The sequence below is a fragment of the Mirounga leonina genome, unplaced genomic scaffold (genome assembly GCF_011800145.1).
Source record: "Mirounga leonina isolate KUSES-001 unplaced genomic scaffold, KU_Mleo_1.0 Mir_204, whole genome shotgun sequence".
Lineage (NCBI taxonomy): Eukaryota > Metazoa > Chordata > Mammalia > Carnivora > Phocidae > Mirounga > Mirounga leonina.
The window spans coordinates 14,473,291-14,496,688 of NW_023270513.1; the positions used below are offsets into that span (position 1 = coordinate 14,473,291).

The 23,398-nt window shown below is 37.0% G+C and overlaps 1 protein-coding gene across 1 annotated transcript in view; it reads right to left on the reverse strand.

Annotated features, from left to right (window-relative positions):
* The window catches only part of HDX (highly divergent homeobox), a 219,696-nt gene that overhangs the window by 86,794 nt on the left and 109,504 nt on the right, over window positions 1-23,398 (reverse strand). The window contains exon 5 of the mRNA XM_035028806.1: window positions 3,456-3,602. Within this exon, the coding sequence (XP_034884697.1) occupies window positions 3,456-3,602 (147 nt within the window). The remainder of the gene's footprint in view (window positions 1-3,455; window positions 3,603-23,398) is intronic.

The window sequence follows — 23,398 nt, forward strand, 5'->3', positions numbered from 1 at the left end:
CATGGCGCATGGTGTTTATTAGTATCAGTGGCAGATTGAATACAAATAAAAATGAAAAACTCAGTAGAAAAGTTGGAAGATAAATTTGATAATATCTTACTGAAAGTACAGCAAAAAGATAACCACATTGAAAATGGAAATCTCAGGGTTAACAGCTGTGCTCCAGGTAAAGAGTAACTAATTCAGATTGGAGCACATTAGAAGATTTCAGGAAAAATTTCTTCAAGATGATAAAACTGTTACACTACCAAATGTGTATGAATGTATTGAGAAGAGATATATGCACCTGCGAAGGGTCTGAGAATAAATTAGTAGCAAGTACTTAAGTAAGTACATTTTTGTATTTTGTAAGCAAAAATACAAGAAATAAAAACTAAGAAAATAATAAAATCAAAAAACAAAAACAAAGTCATGTTATACAAAAACAGTATACAGAAATAATATATTATATGTATATATTATATATAATCATATATTACATAATTCAAATGTGTAAAGCATTTACTTAGTTATAATATTAACATTGAATAACAAACTAACCAGAATTATGAAATAATAATACTGAGAGAATAAAAAGAGAAAAAAGAGAGAATAAAAGAGAAAAGGTAAAAGGATCACTGAAGAGATCTTGAAAAATATTAAAGAAAGACCCTCACATTTCATAGTGGAAAATCAAGCAACAACACCTAGCACTGAAAAATCAAGAAGTAGCCATATACTCAGATATGAGACATAATGCTAGATATCTCCCAATATCTGTCTTCTCCTTTTTTCAGAATAATAAAAAGTTTAGCTGGGCACATGGCTACCCAGAATATAACTACATTTGCAACTTCCCTTGCAGTTAGGTATGACCTTGTAAGTACTCTTTAGCCAATGGGCTGTAAGTGAATGTGTCTTGTGGCAGTTTCTGGGAATCCTCTTTAAAAGATAGCTGGTACACACCCCTTGCCTTTCTTTTCCCCCATCTCTGTCTTTCTTCCTAGACCATACATGTCATAATTTTGGACCTTGAGGACAAGGGCTACATCATAGGGATGGCAGAACGGAAGGTGGAAGGTACCAGAATCTTTGAGGAATTCATGGGGCAGAACTGCCATGCCACCTTTAAATTATATACCCCTGGACTTGTCCATGAAATTAGGATATCTTGTCTAAGTCATTGTTATTTTGAGTCTTTCTGTTTCTCAGAGCCAACCCTAATTCTAATTAATACAGAACATTATTCATAGATGGAAATAAATATCAAAGGAATCATCTAAAACAGTGAAAAGTGGTTGATTCTAGCTATTGGGAAATAGTAGGAAGGAAGCAGTAAGGAATGTTGGTTTTATAGCAAGTTTTATAGAACTTGACTCCTTAAGCTATGTGTATATATAAATTTAATTAAAAAAATAAAAATGATAATAATACAAAAACATGCTCTGATGTTCCTTATTCTTGGCATTTAGGCTTCTCATACCATTATCCTACTCCAATTCCTCTCCAGTCATTTGTATTCTTGTGTTATCCCTCTTGCTAGACTCCAAACTCCTTAAAAACAAGAAAAGTCTCTAATGCTTCACATTTTGTTTATGCATTCACTTGATGGACATTTGTTTTTTTCCCACTTTTGGCTATTATGAAGAATGCTGTTATAAACATTCATATATAAGGTTTTTTAAAGTTTTTTTTTTTAATTTCAGTTAGATAACATACAGTGTAATATTAGTTTCAGGTGTACAATTTAGTGATTCAACACTTATATACAACCTGGTGCTCATCACAAGTGCACTCCTTAATCCCCAGCACCTATTAACCCATCCCCCCAATTACCTCCCTTAATACTATCAGTTTGTTTTCTATAGTTAAGAGTGTTTCGGGCGCCTGGGTGGCTCAGTTGGTTAAGTGACTGCCTTCGGCTCAGGTCATGATCCTGGAGTCCTGGGATTGAGTCCCGCATCAGACTCCCTGCTCAGTGGGGAGTCTGCTTCTCCCTCTGACCCTACCCCTCTCGTGCACTCTCTCTCACTCTCTCTCTCTCAAATAAATAAATAAAATCTTTAAAAAAAAAAGAGTCTGTTTCTTGGTTTCTCTCTCTCTCTCTTCTTTATGCTCATTTGTTTCATCAAAATAGAAAGCTTCTGCACAGTGAAGGAAACAATCAACAAAACTAAAAGGCAACCTAGGGAATAGGAGAAGATATTGGCAAATGAATTATTTGATAAAGGGTTAGTATCCAAAATATACAAAGAATTTATCAAACTCAACACCCCCAAATGAATAATCCAATTAAAAATGGGCAGAAGACATGAATAGACACTTTTCAAAAGAAGACACTCAGATGGCCCACAGACACATGAAAAGATGCTTACCATCACTGATCATCAGGGAAATACTAAAACTACAATGAGCTATATCACCTCACACCTGTCAAAATGGCTAAAATTAACAACACAAAAAACAACAGGTGTTGGCAAGGATGTGCAGAAAGGGGAACTGTCTTGAACTTAGTGGAATGCAAATTGGTACAGCCACTATGGAAAACAGTATGGAGGTTCCTCAAAAAGTTAAAAATAGAACTACCCTATGACCCAGCAGTTGCATTACTATGTATTTACCTGAAGAATACAAAAATACTAGTTCGAAGGGATAGATGCAGGCCAATGTTCATGGTAGCATTATCTACAATAGCCAAATTATGGAAACAGCCCAAGTGTCCATTGACTGATGAATGGAATATCAGTCATAGAAAAGAATGAAATCTTACCATTTGCAGTGATGTCAGTGGAGCTGGGGAGTATTATGCTAAGTGAAATAAGTCAGAGAATGAGAAATAGCCCATATGATTTCACTCAGATATGGAATTTAAGAAACAAATCAAACAAGCATGTACAAGTTTTTGAGTATACATACATTTCATTTCTTTTGGGTATATATATATATATCTTAGAGTGGAATTGCTGGGTCCTATGATAACTCTATGTTAAAAATCTTGAGGACTGTTTTCCAACATGGTTAAAACATTTTACATTTCCATCAGAAGTGTATAATGGTTCCAATTTATCCACATCCTGGTCAACACTTGTTATCATCTGTCTTTTTTATTGTAGACATCATATTGGCTACTAAGTGATATCTCATTGTGGTTTTGATTTCCATAATTACAAATGATTGAACACTTTTGTGTATTTATTGACCATCTGTATATCTCCTTTGGATAAATGTGTATTCAAACTCTTTGCCCATTTTCATTTCATTATTTGCCTTTTTATTATTAATATGTAAGAATTGTTTATATACTCTGAATACAAGTTCCTTATCAGATATGTGATTTGAACATATTTCCTCCCATTCTGTGGATTATCTTTTTCATTTTATTGATGTTCTTGTTTACAGGACCTCATGCAATTTTTTAAAGCTTTAATTTATGACAATCTTTAACAACAGCATGAAAATTATCAAAAATGTCTTACCCGAACTATTTCACAGTCAACATTTAATTCAGTTGCAACTGCTTCAATTTTCTCTCTACAGACAGAACCAAGGCTGGTCATTCCATTGTCCCAGTATCTCTTAAGGGTGGCTAAGTCTCGGTCACTGAACTGAGTGCGATCTTGTAGCTGTTAAAACAGATTTAAAATAATTAGAATAATCAAAGGAAAGTATATTATAGAAAGGACAATCTGGGTGATATTTGCTAAGTTACTTTTAACACATAACAGTAGCTAAATTAATTTCGCAGTTGTTTTTTTAAATTAATTTATTTGAGAGAGAGTGGGGGCGGGTAAAGAGAGAGGGAGAAAGAATCTTCAGCAGGCTCCATGCGCAACATAGAGCCTGATGCTGGACTCAATCTCACAACCCTAAGATTCCAACCTGAGCCAAAACCAAGAACTGGAGGCTTAACTGACTGTGACACCCAGGCACCCCTGATTTCACAGTTCTTAATATGTGATCTCCCATTTTGAAATGGGCCTGTCCATGATATTTATTTCCATAAAATGAAAGCGTGCTAGAATAAAATGAGTAAAAAAATTTTAACTGTTAGAAATTAGGCAGTATTGATTTTAAACAGTTGTAATCACTTAAATAATACATTACCATTGTGGAAAATACAGATAAATTTAAAAAAAGAATTTAAATCACCCACAATTCTGGAAATAGCACTTGTTAACATTATAATGTGTACTTTTTCACGTTTTTTTCTATGATACACATATTCACATTCACACTACATACATTTTTAAAATAACAGGATCACAACACTGTGTTGTTTTTAGATGTTAATCTAGATTTGCCATACATATGTCTTGTACTAATGTTATAATTAAAAGTGTAAATAAAAAATGTAAGAAGATAATATAGCCTTAAAAATCATATTTATGGCTTTAGAAAGTTTCATAATAATCCTATAATTTTTGTTTTTAGATTTTTTTAGTCCAATAAACTATGGTCATTATATATTGTTTTAATTCAATGAATCCTGGAGGCACCCCTAGGAAGTAAATTAGAAGCATGATAGAATAATGACTTCCATTTGGAGTCAGAAAAGCAAGGTCAGGGGACTCATTCAACAGGGCACAAAATGTCCATGGCTGAGCTAGAAACAGAAATCTGATTTTTTCTAGTAGTTTCATCCCTATGATGTCTCCAATTATCTCAAAGGATAGTGAAAAAAATCTGAAAATAAATTTTAATTAAAAATATATATCCTGGGGTGCCTGTGGCTCAGTTGGTTAAGCATCTGCCTTCGGCTCAGGTCATGATCCCAGGGTCCTGGGATCAAGCCCCACCTCGGGCTCCCTGCTTGGCGGGAAGCCTGATTCTCCCTCACCCACTCCCGATCTCCCTGCTTGTGTTCCCTCTCTCGCTGTCTCTCTCTCTGTCAAATAAATAAATAAAACCTTTTAAAAAATTATATATATATATATATATCCTGGGGTTGCCTGGGTGGCTCAGTCATTAAGCATCTGCCTTTGGCTCAGGTCATGATCCCAGGGTCCTGGGATCGAGTGCCACATCGGGCTCCCTGCTCTGTGGGAAGCCTGCTTCTCCCTCTCCCACTCCCCCTGCTTGTGTTCCCTCTCTCACTGCGCTTCTCTCTGTCAAATAAATAAATAAAATCTTTATATATATATATTCTGAAAAGTCCTGTATGTGTATGCATGTTTTTGTGATGGGAGAACAAGAATGAGAGAGCAAGAGAGAAAGCCTGGGAGAGTGAGTTGAGGAGAAATGCTGCAAATCATAGAATGAGGTATGAGTTTCTATTGCTGCCGTCTGCCTAAGAAGATATGGTCTGGTCTCCCATAGAGGCTACACTTCAAATACTTTGTAGACATATATTGATTTCTTTCTTTTTTTTAAAGATTTTATTTATTTATTTGAGAGAGAGAGCAGAAGCAGGGAGAGGCAGAGGGAGAAGCAGACTCCCCGATGAGCAGGGAGCCCAATTTGGGGCTCAATCCCAGGACCCTGAGATCATGACCTGAGCCAAAAGAAGATGCTTAACCAACTGAGCCACCCAGGCACCCAACATAACCTGATTTTAATGTTCCTTTTAATTCAAACTTAAAGTGGAAACCTCTCCTAAATTGGATTTGAATAACAATGGAAAATAACAAATACAACGTATAAAATATGACTTAAATAAAAGAGTTATCATAGCTAAAACTGACATAATACTAAACAAGAGCAAATCTGTTTTAAAGATACAACCTTGGGATGCCTGGGTGGCTCAGTCAGTTAAGCGTCTGCCTTTGGCTCAGATCATGATCCCAGGGTCCTGGGATTGAGTCCCACATTGGGCTCCTTGCTCAGTGGGGAGCCTGCTTCTGCCTTAGACTGCCACTCCTCCTGCTTGTGCTCGCTCTATCTCTCTCTGATGAATAAATAAATAAAATCTTTAAAAAAATTGTTTAAAGTTACAACCTTTTGAAAAAGAGTTTTGAACATCAGGAAGGAAAGCAATATATGAATTCATGGTTTACTACCAAAAGGGTGAATTTAGATTGTATAATTAATGTGTCTAATACAGTTGTTCTGTGTGTAGGTTACTCAGTCAAGTTCTTTATGAGATAAATCTGTTCTTTCTCTACTTAAAAAGCCTGATGAGTAAATGTATTATAAGTACTAGTACTGAGGGGCGCCTGGGTGGCTCAGTTGTTAAGTGTCTGCCTTCGGCTCAGGTCATGATCCCAGGGTCCTTGATGACTCCCATATCGGGCTCCCTGCTGCTCAGCAGGACACCTGCTTCTCCCTCTCCCCTGTCCCCTGCTTGTGTTCCCCCTCTCGCTGTGTCTCTCACTGTCAAATAAATAAGTAAATAAATAAATCTTTAAAAAAATAGGTACTAGTACTGAATTACATGTTCCTAATAAATGAATCAAAATATGCCATCCAAGTTTTTTTTCATCAAGTGGACTAAGGCTCACGTTATTTTATTTATTTAAAGACTTTATTTATTTATTTGAGAGAGAGAGTGAGAGTATGAGAGTGGGGTGAGGGGCAGAGGGAGAAGCAGACTCCCCGCTGAGCAGGGAGCCCAATGTGGAACTTGTTCCAGGAACTCCGGATTCATGATCTGAGCCAAAGGCAGATGCTTAACCAACTGAGCCACCCAGGTGCCCTCAAGTTATTTACATAAAAATCTCATTAGATTCTCATTCTATATTGATTGTACAATAGTTTTGTAACTAAAATTCTCAAAATAAAACAGAAAGCAAAATAAATGGTCATCAGGTTCTATGTTGATTCCAGTAATTCACCATAGCAGCCAGCAAAAGTATTCTCATATATTTCCATTGCAACAAATTCTCCAGTGCAAGCCAGCCTATATTATTGTCAGAATGGAAGGAATAATGAACAGAACATTGAACACACTCAGTCATTTAATTTGTAATTCATTTAGAGGACACCCAAAGTTGATTCATCCCTTAAACTGAATTAAATAAAACCTGACTTGATTTGTTAGAAATGTGCTGGGGTCTCAACATTAACAATGTTGAAAGAACCTTTTATGACAGTGCCTATTAAGTAGAAGCTTATGGGGGAAGAGCAGTTGTTTTTAAAGTTCTTAAGAGCATATTTTAACCAAGAAAATAAATAAGATAACAAAATAATTTAGCATTAAAACTGTAAATATTGATTTAGAGAAGGATAAAAAGGTGGACACAAAGGATAAGGTACATTCTGCCCTAAAGTTAAAATCAGTTTTGGTTTTCAATTGGGCTCTAAGGCCACTTTCACTTTACAAAGAAACCTACAACCTAAACCACTGGCTCAGTGAGATAGACATATTAAGCAATTCTCTTGTTGATTTTGTGAAAAGAGTAACACTCCAGTTATATTCCTTGACAATTTTGGTGAAAGCTCAGGCTTGGCCCTAGTGACCATATAATTGTGTTAATTTTACATGGATTATATTGTAACACAATACACAGAAACCTCTGGCCTCTATACCAGCTGCGATAACATTTCTAGTCTAGTTTAGGAATTTAGTTATTGGCTTTTCTTTCAAAAATAGAATTAGATGACAAAACTGTGATGTTGAGGAGCACAGTTTCCTGTTTTAAGTATGTATTATAGTTAAATGTAGAACTAAATTATGTATTTGTACTCAGAAGCAACCCCTTTGAAATGACAAACATTAAAAATTTCTAATGCAAGTGACACTTCCCTCAGCTTACTCCAGTGTTCCATATGCTGTGCACTATTTGGTCCTATTTCAATCATTAGTCCAGACACTAGCTTGTACTGTTGAGATTCAAACGTCTTTTGTGAAATTCTGTTTATCTTTCCACTTGACAATGGGCTCATTAATAGCAGAGATTATACTTTTTACTTTTATTATCATTGTAAAAGTAAATTAATAATGCACTTGATAAAAAAATAGTCAAACTATCAGAAAGGTATAAAATGAGCTATAGTCTCTCTCCCTTATTTACAAATCCCTAAACACCAAAGGCAACTACTGTCGGTAATTTCCAGAGTAACTTTCCAAAATAAAAATGCATATATACTTACAAAAAAAGGGATGATACTATAAACTTATTTTTTTTTTTTTACTTAAGCTTATCTTGGAGATATTTCTATACCATCACATACAGATATACTACTTCAATCTTTTGAACTGCTAAATTGTGTTCCATGGAATACAACAAAATAAAAAGCTTTTGGACAGCAAAAGAAACAAGCAACAAAACTAAAAGACAATCTACTGAATGGGAAAAGATATTTGCAAATGACATATCCAATAAAGGGTTAGTATCCAGAATATATAAAGAACTTACACAGCTCAACACCAAAAAATCCCAAATAATCCACTTAAAAAAATGGGCAGAGGACATGAAAAAACTTTTCTCCAAAGACATACAGATAGCTAACAGACATATGAAAATGCTCAATATCACTCATCATCAAGGAAATGCAAATCAAAACTACAATGAGACATCACCTCACAGCCTGTCGGAATGGCTAAAATTAACAACACAAGAAACAACAGGTGTTGTCAAGGATGGGGAGAAAGGGGAACCCTCGTATGCTGTTGGTGGGAAGGCAAGCTGGTACAGCCACTCTGGAAAACAGTATGGAGGTTCCCCCAAAAGTTAAAAATAATCACCCCACTCTTGATTTTGGCTCAGGTCATGGTCTCAGGGTTGTGGGATCAAGCCCTGTGTCAGGCTCCCCGCTCAGCAGGGAGTCTGCTTCTCTCCCTCTCCCTCTGCCCCTCACCCTGCTCTCTCTAAAATAAATAAATAAATCTTAAAAAAACCACAATGAGATATCACCTCACACCTGTCAAAATGGCTAAAATCAAAAATATAAAAAACAACAAGTGTTAAGGATGTGGAGAAAAAGGAACACTCATGCACTGTTGGTGGGAATGCAAATTCTTGCAGCCAATATGGAAAACAGTATGGAGGCTTTAAAAAAAATAAAAATAGAATTACTATATGATCCACTAATTCTACTACTGGATATTTACCCAAAGAATGCAGAAACACTAATCCAAAAAGATATATGCATCCCTATTTTTATTGCAGCATTATTTACAATCGTCAAATTATGGAAGCAACCCTAGTGTGCAATGATAGATGAATGGATAAAGAAGATGTGGAATATATATACAATAGACACCCTATGACTTAGAATTATCTAATGATGGAACTTTAGGTGGTTTTCAGGTTATTGCTATTACAAACAATGCTTAAATGGACATCCTTGTACATAGATCTTGCTTTATATTTGCAATTTATATATTATGGGAAAGTCCTAGCCTTGTGTTTTGATCACCTCCACTTTTTCCCATTGGTGAAGAAGGGATTCCTGCCCTAGAGTTATGGAGATAGCCAACCAAAACCTCCCCAACACCAGACAGATAAAATCAACAGTAGTGTATTAGTCAGGTATACTCATAGCCTGGAAGAGGAAGGAGAACACCATATGCCCCACAGAGACACGTGGAGATTCCATTTGGGAACAGAGTGCACAAGCAGAGGCTGTAGTGTAACCCCTGAGAGTGGTGAAACCCCCATTTCCCACAGGAGATGTGATTGGCCTGTTTGAACTGAAGCCCTCTATTGAGGGATAAGCAGGCACTGTGCTTTGTCCCTGAGATAAGTTATTTGAATATGGTACTTTATCTGCAGGAACAGGATGAGAAGGGGAACCTGTGGTTGGCCATCCTTTGAGACTCTCTTGGCTTTCCTCAGATGTCAAAATGCATGTAATATGGGGCTTTAATATCAGGTCTTTTAATTTTTTTTGAGTATATATATATTTGATAGAGAGAGCACAAGTAGGCAGAGGGGCAGACAGAGGGGCAGGAGAAGCAGGCTCCCTGCTGAGCAGGGAGCCCAATGTGGGCCTCGATCCCAGGACTCTGGGATCATGACCTGAGCCAAAGACAGATGCTTAACCAACTGAGCCACCCAGGCACCCCTTATTTGAATATATTTGAGACACAATGCTACATTAGTTTCAGGTGTAAAACATTGTGATTCAACTTCTCCATACCTTATCCTATGCTCACTACAAGTGTAGCTACCATCTGTCACCATGTAATACTATTACAATATTGACTGTATTTCCTATGCTGTGCCTTTTATTCCCATGACTTATTCATTTCATAACTGGAAGCCTGTATCTCCCACTCCCCTTCACCCATTTTGCCCATCCCCTACCCCTCTTCCTCTGACCATCAGTTTGTTCTCTATATTTATAGATCTGATTCTGCTTTTAGTTTATTTATTCATTTGTTTTTTAGATTCCACATAGGAGTGAAATTATATGGTATATGTCTTTCCCAGTCTGATTTATTCCACTTAGCATAATACCCTCTAAATCCATCCATGTAGGTCTTATACCACAAATTGGAATTAGTGGGCCAAAGAATATGTGCATTTAAATTTTTATAAATATAGCCAAATTGCCCTTGGACAAGGGCTGAAATATATGATAGTCCCTATTTTCCTATATCTTTGTAAATGATAGGTATTGTCCAACTTCGTAATTTTTGCTAGTTTAGTGAAAAATGGTATCTTATTGTTTTGATTTGTATGTCTTTAAGAATACTTACTTTTATGTTTACTGGCCTTATGTATTTAGTTTTCTGAGAAATGCTTATTTAAAGGATCATACTTTTTTTTCTTCTTTACTACTTTTTAAATTCATATACCTCTGTGCTAAACATGTTAGATATCATTTTTGCACACAATGATATTTGTAATCACATCAAATACATTATCCATGATTAGCAATGCACTACCCTTTTAAATTATGTATATGACTTTCAGAAAATCTTCTGCTCTACAGATATAATTCCATTCAATTTATTAATTGATACATTCTCTACCCTTAGTGAAAGTGTTGGCTTATCTATAAGAGGGTAAATATGATGTCCTTAAAAGAATCCTCTTTTGTAACTGCTGGGTGAAAATTTAATTTGACATTTTTTCCAAATTGTGGTAAAATACATATAATGTAAAATGTACCATTTTAATTACTTTTAAGTGTACAGTTCAGTAGTAATTATATTCACATTGTTGTGCAACCAATCTCCAGAATTTTTTTATTCCCATTAAATAACAAATTCCCATTTTCCTCTTTCTCTAGCCACTGGCAACCACCATTCTATTTTCTGTTTCTATGAGTTTGACTACTCTAGATAGCTCACATAAGTGGAGTAATACAGTATTTGTCTTCTTAACTATTTCACTTAGCATAATGTCCTCAAGGTTCATCCTTATTATAGCATGTGTCAGATTTTTTCTCTTTCAAGAATGAATAATATTCAATTTTATGTATATAGAATATTTTTTTATTTTTTTAAATTTTTTTTTAAAGATTTTAACTATTTATTTGACAGAGAGAGAAAGCAAGAGAGGGAACACAAGCAGGGGGAGTGAGAGAGGGAGAAGCAGGCTTCCCATGAAGCAGGGAGCCTGATGTGGGGCTCGATCCCAGGACCCTGGGATCATGACCTGAGCTGAAGGCAGATGTTTAATGACTGAGTCACCCAGGCACCCCTATATAGCACATTTTTTAAATCAATACATCTGTTGATGAACACTTGGGTTGCTTTCACATTTTGGTTATTATGTGAGATGGTGTAGGCTTGTAGACCCCTTGCAGGCCAGGGTCATTTGAGGACTGCACTGAGGTTAAGGTCGGCCAGGCAGGCCTAGGCCAGGAGGAGAAAATGTTCTCTTCCCCTTACCTCATGTTGCAAGGCCTAAATGCCTGGATCAGCAGGAAGTGGCTCTTGCCTAGCTCAAAGTGTATCTTTCTAAACAGAAGTGTTCTTTCTAAAGACAAAGAACATGTTGTCTCCAAAGGAAGGATGGCTAAGAGAATTCTTTATTCTGCAAGCATAAACAGGATGTATTTTGTTCTTATTGCATTTCGTGTATATTTCACTTCACAGATGTTGGCTTGATACATTGTTATGTTTATCTGATCTCTGCGAGTATATAGCTACGTGAGAAATAAACGGCAGTATGCAGTTGCAAGTGCTGCCTTTGCTCTGCATCCCCTGTGTCCTGGTGATTTCGTAGACCCTTACCCAGGGACCCCAACGCACTAGACGTTGACAATTATGAATAATGCTGCTATGAACATTGGTATACAGGTATCTGCTTGGGTCCCTCCTTTGAATTCTTTGGGGTATAAACCTAGAAGTGGAATTGCTGGATTATATGGTAATTCTATTTTAACTTTTTGTGGAATCATGATACTTTTTTTTCATAGTGGCTGCATCATTTTATATACCCACCAATAGTGCACAAGTGTTCTAATTTCTCCACATGCTCACCAACACTTGTTAATTTCTGTTTAATAGTAACCATACTAATGAGTTCTGTGGTAATATTTCATTGTGGTTTTGATTTGCATTTTTCTGATGAATAGTGGTATTGGCATCTTTTTATATGCTTGTTAGCCATTTGTATATTTTCTTTGGCAAATTTCTATTCAAGTCCTTTGCTCATTTTTTAATTATGTTATATCTTGCTATTGTTTAGTTGTAAGAGTTCTTTATATATTCCTAATATTAACTCCTTTTTGGTTAAGGGATTTATCTTTTACATTCTGATAATTTCTAGTCCTTGAATTTCTGAGATATATTACTGATGAGGGAATAGAAGGCAAGCTGAGGACAAAGCTGACACCCCACAACCCCCTGCCAAGGGATATATGTGACATTCCTCAGGCACTCCTGGCTGCCCTAAAGCTAAGGAAAGGAAAAACAAATAGTTAACCTATAGAGATCACAATCCTGCAAGAAGAACAAAGCATTTCTATCAACAACCTAGCTTCCAGAAGGAAATGTAGATACAATTAAATGTCCTTATAATCTGCCCCTCATTGACAGATACTTGAAGTGGGCAGAGTGTAATGTTCCTCCAGGAAGCTCCCAACTATCTTCATATTATTGCCTTGCTAGAAGGAAAAACAACCTTAACTTGACAATGGCAAGTCCTCTGGTATCCTGTGAGTCTTCTTTAACATATGAAAATCCTTTTAAAACTTCCCTTTTCCTTACCTCCCCCAACCCCATAGTATATAATCAGCCACCCCTCACAACCCTGGTGCAGCAGCTCTTTCTGCTCTCAGGTCCTGTCCCCATTTGGTGCAAAACCACCATTTTGCACCAAAGACGTCTCAAGAATTCTTTCTTGGTCGTCAGCTCCGGACTTCACCCCACTGAACCTCACCTATATTCCAAAACCACATCATTACTGTGGGGATTAACTTTGGGGGTTAACTTGACTGGGTCATGGGCTAGTCAGACATTCAGTCAAACATTGTTCTGGGTGTGTCTGTGAAGGTGTTTCTGGATAAGATTAACATTTGAACAAGTAGATTGAATTAAGCAAATTGCCCTTTCTAATGTGGATGAGCCTTATCCAATAAATTAAAGACTTGAATAGAACAAAAAGGCTGAGTAAGAGGGTACTCCTTCTGTTTGAATGATGAGCTAGAATGTTGGTCTTTACTGGCCTTTGGACTGGGACTGAAACATTGGCTCTTCTTGGGTCTGGAGTCTGCTGCCTTTTGGAATGGATCTTGCACTACTGACTGCCCTTTTTCTGTCATTTAGACCTGGACCAAAACAACACTTTGGCTCTCCTGGGTCTTTAGCTTGCTGATGGTGGATCTTGGGACTTCTCAGCCTCCATAATTGTGTGGGACAATTCCTTATAATAAATCTCTCTCTGTAAGTATACATATATTCTATTGGTTCTGTTTCTCTGAAGAGTCTGACTAATATAATCTCTTTATAAACCCAATACCACTTATACTTATTTTTGAGATGAACTTCCCTCAGTTTTACACTATAGTTATCTAAGCATGGAGTATCTTGAATTTTTAGTCCCAGGAGTATTGTCCTCTGAATTCCTGATCCAACATCCTTCTAAAACCACCAAATGTGAAAATTTACTTTTTTTTAAGTAAAAAAAATTTTTTTTTAAAGATTAGCGGTCAATTCTAGAGTTTAAACTGACATTGCCCAGCTAATCTTTTACTTGTCACATGCAGTCTCAATCACAATCTTCTGCTACAATAATGTCATGTAAAAATATTGTGCAGAAATAGAAAACTTCTATCTACTGACAAGCAGAAGTGAAGCAAAATCCCATATTACCACAGCTAAGCTTAAAAACATTGGATGTAGATAACAACTTGTTAAGGAATTCACTAAAGACGTTGACTCATCTTTGGAAAGAAATAACTGTTTTTGCTAAACTTGGAAGGCAGCAGGCTCAATACAAAATAAAGGAACTGTTGGTAAGCCTCTAAGCACAAGAGTAAACTTGCTCAAAACAAAACAACAAAAATAAATCGCACACAATGAGGCACATTACTTCAATGTGTATGCAAAAATTCTATTCTCCAGCACCAACAATTAAAATCCAGAGGCAGGGGCACCTGGGTGGCTCAGTTGTTTAAGCGACTGCCTTCAGCTCAGGTCATGATCCTGGAGTCCTGGGATCGAGTCCCGCATTGGGCTCCCTGCTCAGCGGGGAGTCTGCTTCTCCCTCTGACCCTCCACCCTCTCGTGCTCTCTTTCTCTCACTCTCTCTCTCAAATAAATAAATAAGATCTTAAAAAAAAATAAAATAAAAATAAAATCCAGAGGCAAAAGAAGTTCTGGTTATGACTGGTACACGGTAGGTAGAGGCTTAGGATGTGATAAGTAGCAAGCTGCAATTTTCCTCAGTGTAAAATAGTGGGAATAAAAAAAGGTCCTGGATTTTAATCTTAGCTCTGTCTCTTCCTAGCTGTGAGCAAATGACTTAATCTTAACTGAAAATGGGAATAATACCACCTATCTCATAAAATTGTTAAAAGGGGGGAAAAAAAGGGGCGCCTGGATGGCTCAGTCTTTAAGCTCTTGCCTTTGGCTCAGGTCATGATCCCAGGGTCCTGGGGTCCAGCCCCGCATCGGGCTCCCTGCTCCGAGGGAAGCCTGCTTCTCCCTCTCCCATTCCCCGTGCTTGTGTTCCTTCTCTCACTGTGTCTCTCTCTGTCAAATAAATAAAATCTTAAAAAAAAAAAAGGGAAAAAAAAAGATTGTTAAAAGGATTAAAAGAGAAAATCCACATAAAGCAAATCATGCTCATAGGGGGACCCAATAGATGTTAGTCTTCCTCTGACACTTACTCCCACACACCCACCCACCTTTATCCTAAACAGGAAGAAAGTACAAAGTGCTATTAGGGGGAGACTAATTCATAAAACTCACATATACCTGACAGAATAACCTGGTATTTTAGAAAGCTGCAGTAGCTCAGCATGCTTGGAATTTGCTCCAGCTTCTTTATGAAGGGCATCTAATCCTGCCTATTATTTTTTTCTTTTTTTTTAAGATTTTATTTATTTATTTGACAGAGAGAGCCAGAGAGCACAAGTGGAGAGAATGGCAGAGGGAGAGGGAGAAGCAGGCTCCCCACTTGAGCAGGGAGCCCGATACGGGGCTTGATCCCAGGACCCTGGGATCATGACCTGAGCCGAAGGCAGACACTTAACCATCTGAGCCACCCAGGTGCCCCTATTATTTTTTTTCTTATAGAAATTATATACTTGCTTATATTCAAGACAGAGAATGTAGCTTTTTAAACATATATATTTATATTTGAGTCACAAGCACCATGAAACACAGATGTCACTTGGATGAAAGCTGGAATGTGAAAATGTCTGATTTCCTACCTTGCCAGTATCATGTTACTATTCAAAAAGATACATACATAGCTCCATCAGAAGCTCTTCTAAGGATTCCCCAGTGATGGCTGCTCAGATTCACATTTAGTACTGCCAGCTACTCTGTGCTCCCTGAGGAACCTTCTATGTTGCCTAAATTAAATATTGGGGCCCAATACCCTGAAGGAAAGACTGGAGCTGAAAGGCAAACTGCTGTAGGCGTCTTCTGCAATATGGTCAGCTGTCCATTTCCACCATTTCTACTGCTAACTTCCTACAGTTCTTACACACTGGCTGTATTTCTCCATTATTCATTTAATAACTGGTAAAGTTAGGAAGAATTTAGTTTAAAAATAAATCAAAATTGAAAGCCCACATCAAAATGTAATTTGAAAGGTGTCTCTTACTGATAGAACAGAATGAGGGTATAGATGTATTGGAATGTTCAGATCTAATAAAACAGTAGCCATAAAACAGGAGAAGAAGATATCACAGAATTAGAGACAAAGGAAGTAAGCATATTAGCAAATCAGGTAGTTAAGCACTGAGGAAAACATACATGATTTTTCCTTACATATCTCTTATAATCATAATTCAACAGCAGAAAGTGTTACCACATTTTTTCAATGTTAAGTAAAATTTTTGGCATCATATATAGAAATATGCATATCCATATTTAATATACAATTTTAAGACATACTGAATGAAAAAACTTTTTGCATAATCTTATATGAGGAGAGAAATCAGTGGTAAACCTTCCACTAGAAAGCATCTTTTGTCAGCCAATGAACATTATTGGTTATCTAGTGGGTATGCGGTACATAAGTATACAACAGTACTGTTTATAAGTTTACATTTGCTGCCACTAAAACTAATTTGTGGTCAAGGATTCTATAATAAAGTTCAAACCTTAGAAAACATTTGCCTTTTAAATTCTTTTCTTTAATCTCATTTCATTGTACAGGTACTTATTTATCCTTACAGTCTCTTATAAAAATACTTCTATATCTTACTGACGTAAGGTATAAAACAGATCTAAAACTGAGAATTGAGAATTGTATTTGAAAATTTAATTAAACTCCAAAAGGTTTATCAGAAGGTATGACTTTTAAGACAGTGTTCTTACCCTAGGATAGGAAACCTTCTGAAATAAGTATAAAACAAATAATCTTAAAATTTAGACATTTGATTTGCTTCATGTGAGAGACAAGACAATCTAATAAAATATCTACATAGCAGGTATCCTGCCACCCCCACACCTACCCTAAAACCCCCAGGTGAAAGACAAAAAATCAATAATTACTCTGACAACTATATTTAAAGCACTCATACCTTTAAATGATAGCGTTAAGTTAGTTAATGTCATTAAATTACCCAAAATTAGACCTATTTTGGTTTCATTAAAACTATGCCACTTAAAAATAAATTATGGGTTTATTCATAAATGCAGAGGTTTTGAAAATGGTTAAAACAAGACAAACCGCAAGCCCATAAACATTTTACAAAGATAAAGACCTAATTTAGGGAAAAGCCAGCCTTACCAGTCAGGATGTCCCTAACCTACCCATTGTGAAGGAACTAAGAACAGAGCTACTCTCAAGAATAGCACAAAAGATTCAAAATCCAAATCCATTTAACTTACATATTTGATATTGAAAATAGAAAACATTGCCTTTAAAAAATGGGCTTTGATCCATGTTTGGAAACACTGGAACCTGGTAATGAATGTGGATTAGCAAAAAGATTTTGTTCTGAGTCTTGGCACTTTGAATATTATGGCAAAAGAATATGGATACTTAAAAACTCAAATTACAAAGTTCATTTGAATTACATAGAAACGTTATCTTAAAAAATTAAAAAATAATTCCTAAAACAGTTTTCAATAACCAAATTAAGTTGTGATCATTTTGAAAATCTGAACAATATATAAAGTTTAAAAGTGATACACATGACATAAAAGCACAGTGTTCTCATTCTGGCCATTCCTAATCTATCTATAAAGTGATGTCACCAACAACACAAGGAAAAAACACTTTGGGAGAGTAGACTTTACCTTAGCAAATGTTGAGAATTAACATAACTGTTTGTGGATGACTGAAATTAAGTCACCCAAAGAAAAGACTATTCCTAGATGATTTTATAATATCTCACATGAATTTTGAAATCTGATTTCATGAAAACATAAACCATACCTAGAGAAATCTAGATCCAGTGCACATCATAAAACATCTCCAAAAGAATGTATATTTGTTTATTGTATCCCATAGGTAATACTGAATATTTGTTATTTTATACTAATGTGCATTCTTTTGACCTTTTCACTAATAATGTCAGTAATAAGGACTAAAGATTTTAAAAGTCATCAAGACAATATGTTTGGCTACATTTACCTGTTGTTGCTGTATGTTTTGTTAATATTGCATTCTGTCCCTAGAAGCATCAACCATCCCAATTCTATTCACACATGCATCTAGTTCTTTTTTTTTTTTTAAGATTTTATTTATCTGAGAGAGAGAGAGAACGAGAGACAGAAGGCATGAGAGGGAGGAGGGTCAGAGGGAGAAGCAGACTCCCCGCTGAGCAGGGAGCCCGATGCGGGACTCGATCCCGGGACTCCAGGATCATGACCTGAGCCAAAGGCAGTTGCCCAACCAACTGAGCCACCCAGGCGCCCCATGCATCTAGTTCTAAAGAATGTGGTCCGATAGACTTAAAATCATTATTACTGATAAGTATAAAAACTAATTCTATTTTTTCCAGCACATTAACTTGTGATTGATGTTAACTAAACTTACTGTGGTAATAATTTCACAATATATACATATATCAAATCATTATGTTGTACACCTTGGAATAATGCAATGTTATATGTCAATCATATCTCAATAAAATTGGAAAAAATAAAATAATAAATATAATAATAATATATTGGAAAAAATAAAATAAATCTAATACTAGTAATAAAATAAATAAAAATAAAAATAAAAAAATAAAAAATATAATAATAAATATATCATTAAGGCAATAATTCATGTTTGGTTTTATTTTGGACTATGTTAAATATATTTTATACAAAGAAACTTTTAAATAGTTAATTTAAGTTTCCAATATTGTAGCTTAATAACCTTTCTTGTGCACGACTAGTTATAGTATAAATATCATTTTAAGTTCTTATTTAAATTCTAGTTAGTTAGCATACAGTGAAATAATAGTTTCAGTTGTAGAATTTAGTGATTCATCATACATACAATGCCCAGGGCTCATCACAACAAGTGAACTCCATAATGCCCATCACCTATTTAACCCATCCAGCTGCCCACCTGCCCTCCATTAATCCTCAGCTTCTTTTAAGAGTCTGTCTCATGGTTTACATCTCTTTTTTCCCCCTATGATCATCTGTTTTGTTACTTAAATTCCACATATGAGTGAAATCATATTTGACAAAGGCCACAGCAAATTCTTTCAAGATTCAGCTCCAAACGTTAGTGAAACAAAAGCAAAAATGAACTTTTGGGACTTCATCAAGATTAAAAGCTTCTGCACAGCAAAGGAAACAGTCAACAAAACAAAGAGGCAACCCACAGAATGGGAGAAGATATTTGCAAATGACACTACAGACAAAGCGCTGATTTCCAAGATCTATAAAGAACTTCTCAAACTCAACACCCAAAAAACAAATAATCCTGTCAAAAAATGGGCAGAAGACATGAACAGACACTTCTCCAAAGAAGACATACAAATGGCTAATAGACACATGAAAAAATGTTCATCATCATTAGCCATCAGGGACATTCAAATCAAAACCACACTGAGATACCACCTTACACCAGTTAGAAAGGCAAAAATTGACAAGGCAAGAAACAACAAAAGTTGGAGAGGTTGTGGAGAAAGGGAACCCTCTTACAGCGTTGGTGGGAATGCAAGTTGGTACAGCCACTTTGGAAAACAGTGTGGAGGTGTCTCAGAAAATTAAAAATAGAGCTACCCTATGACCCAGCAATTGCACTCCTGGCTATTTACCCCAAAGACACAGATGTAGTGAAAAGAAGAGCCATATGCACCCCAATGTTCCTAGCAGCAATGTCCGCAATAGCCAAACTGTGGAAAGAGCTGAGATGCCCTTCAACAGAAGAGTGGATAAAGAAGATGTGGTCCATATATACAATGGAATATGACTCAGCCATCAGAAAGGATGAATACCCACCTTTTACATCAACATGGATGGGACTGGAGGAGATTATGCTAAGTGAGATAAGTTAAGCAGAGAAAGTCAATTATCATATGGTTTCACTTATTTGTGGAACATAAGGAATAGCACGGAGGACATTAGGAGAAGGAAGGGAAAAATGAAGGGGGGGGAATTGGAGAGAGAGATGAACCATGAGAGACTATGGACTCTGAGAAACAAACTGATGTTAGAGGGGAGGTGGGATGGGGGGATGTGTTAGCCCAGTGATGGGTATTAAGGAGGTCACGTACTGCATGGAGTCCTGGGTGTTATATGAAAACAACAAAGCGTGGATCACTACATCAAAAACTAACGATGTATTGTATGGTGACTAACATAACATAATAAAATAAAATAAAAAAAGAAATCATATGGTATTTGTCTTTCTCTCACTGGCTTACTTCGCTTAGCATAATATGCTCTAGATCCATCCATGTCGTTGCAAATTGCAAGATTTCATTCCTTTATATGATATGTCTAGAAAGAAATTGCAACAGCCAATGTCAAAGAGGTTACTGCCTGTGTTCTCCCATATGATTTTGATGGTTTCTTGTCTCGCATTTGGGTCTTTCATCTATTTTGAATTTATTTTTCTGGATGGTGTAAGAAAGTGGTCCAGTTTAATTTTTTGCTTGTTGCTCTCCAGTTTTCCCAACATCGTGTGTTGAAGAGACTGTCTTTTTTATTCAATATTCTTTCCTGCTTTGTCAAAGATTAGTTGACCATATAGTTGTGGGTCCATTTCTGGGTTTTGTATTCTGTTCTATTGATCTATGTGTCCATTTCTGTGTGATTACTATATACTGTTGATCACTACAGCTTTGTAATATAACTTGAAGTCTGGGAGTGTGATGCCTTCAGCTTTGCTTTTCTTCTTCAAGATTGCTTTGGCTATTCAGGGACTTTTGTGGTTCCATAAATCGTTTAGGGTTGTTTGTTCTAGCTCTGTAAAAAATGCTAGTGGGATTTTGACAGGGAGTGCACTAAATGTGCAGATTGCTTTGGATACTATAGATATTTTAACAATATTTATTCTTCCAATCCATAAACATGGGATGTTTTTCCATTTCTTTGTGTCCTCTTCAATTTATTTCTTAAGTGTTTTATAGTTTTCAGAGTACAGATCTTTCACCGCTTTGGTTAGGTTTATTCCTAGGTATCTTATGGTTTCTGATGCACTTGAAAATGGGATTGACTCCTCGGTTTCCTTTTTGCAGCTTCATTATTGGTGTATAGAAATCCAGTAGATTTCTGTTTGTTAATATTGTATCCTGTGACTTTCCTGAATTCATGTATCAGTTCTAACAAATTTTGAAATTTTAATTACAATATATCTTGATGTTGGCCTGCTTTTGTTGATTTCCATGGGAGTTCTCTCTGCCTCCTAAATCTGGATGTCTGTTTCCTTCCCCAGATTAGGGAAGTTTTCAGCTATTATTTCCTCAAATAAATATTTTGCCCCTTTTTACTTGCTTCTTTTTTCTGGGACTCCCATAATGAGGATGTTATTTTGTTTGATGGAGTCACTGCATTCCCTAAGTCTAGTCTTGTGACCCATAATTCTTCTTTCTCTATTTTGTTCAGGTTCATTATTTTCCATATTCTATCCTCTATATCACTCGTTCATTCCTTTGCTTCTTCCATCCTTGCAATCATTACATCTAGTCAGTTTCCAATCTTGCTTATTGTATTTTCATTTTTGACTGTTTTTGAACTGTTTTATCTCTGTTGTGAGGGTCTTCCAGGTGTCTTAGATACTTTTCACTAGCACAGTCAGTATCCTTATGATTGTTGCTTCAAATTGTCCATCAGGCATGTTACTTATGTCTACTTTGTTTAGAACTCTTGCCATGACCTTTTCTTGTTCTTTCTTTTGGGATGAATTCCTCCATCTTGGTGTTTTGTGTAGGTCACTGTCTTCTCTGTGTTAGAAAAGTCTGTTATGTTTCCTGTTCCTGAGAGTAATGGCTTCATGCAGAAGAGGTCATACAGTGTCCAGGGCCTGGCTCTACAGGGAGTGTTTCTGTTATGTGCTGTGTCCATGCTGCTGCCCTGTTTTTGCTGCTCTATCCTTCATGTCAGTCATCTGCAGAGGCTCTCCTTGCCTGCAGTGGGCAGTGTTTGGACATTGGCCAGAGTGTGGGGAGATTTAACTAGGTATGCTCTGGTCTGCTTGTTAATTGAGACCTGATGCTACTTCCACTAGAACTGAAGCCTTGCAGAAGTCTCTGTTCAGAAGACATGTGTTTGCAAGTGTTTCTGCTGGTCTTCTGGGGAAGGAGCCCGCTGCCCTGGGACTTAGACACACTTGCCAGATAAAGGCAGTACCTGCAGAGCCACAGGTGGTGGGGCTTGGTGAAAGTGTGTTAGGTAGTCAGTTTTGGCACTGTGCTATTTACTGAATCTGGTTTATGCTGAAGTGTGGGGGAGGGAAATGGAGCCAGCCAGCTCTTTTGTCCCTGTCTCTGTGCTTGCTGCTCTCAGGGCAGCACTCTTAGAAGAGCAAATATCTCCTCTTGTGTGTTCCAGGCATTATTCAGATTGCCATTTTTATGCTCTCCATCTCCTGGTTGCTTGCCTGCTTGGAGCAGTGTAGCGCACTTTGGGCTGTATCTCAGTCAAGCCTGCTGACATTAAAACTCCAAGCTTTCAGGATGTCTTGTGGCAGGGGCCTGCACTAGTCTTCTGGATAAGTGACTCATTGTGCTGGGATGGATGCAGGTATAACCAAGAAGGGCAGTTGTGCCAGAGTGGAGGGTCGTGGGACTTGGAGTAAGCAGGCTGAACAGCCTTTGTTGGGGTGCGAAGCACTCAGCAGGTGTCTCTGCACCCATGCTGAGGGGTGGGGAAAGGAAATGGTGCCCACCACCTCTTTTTTCCCCAGAGAGGTATCTATGAATGTCACCCTTCACAGATGAACTCCAAGAACAGAGTACAGTCTCTCCCCCGTTTGCCTTAAGTGATCCTCAGTTCATGATATTGGCTCTGGGGATGTTTGCCTTCTCGCCAGGAGTGGGGTAGTGCCCTCAGGGCTCTTTCCTAGCCAAGCTTCTAGACCTTTAAAATCACCAGTCTCAAGCTGCGCTGGTTGCAAAAACATGAAAATCAGTCCTTCTCGTTTTCCCAGGCAATGACTTTGGGGAAGTGTTCTCATTGTGTGTTTCCCTATATCTCCTCTCTCTCTATTTCTCTCTCCAACCAGGGCCTCCTCCCCTCTGCAGCACCCTCAATCCATTTCTCCCCAAACAACATCTCCACACTGCCTACTTTCCTCAATGTGGCCTCTTCTATCCCTCTAGTTGTGCAGTTTGTTCTGTCAGTCTTCAGGTCTATTTCTTGAGTATTCAGAATGATTTTATAGTTATCTAGCTATGTTCAAGAGACCAGGCAAGCTTAGGGTCCTCCTACTATGCCACCATCTTAGCTCCCCCCTCTTATAGTATAAATAATTTTTAAAATCATATTCCAAAATGTTGTTTAGCTAGC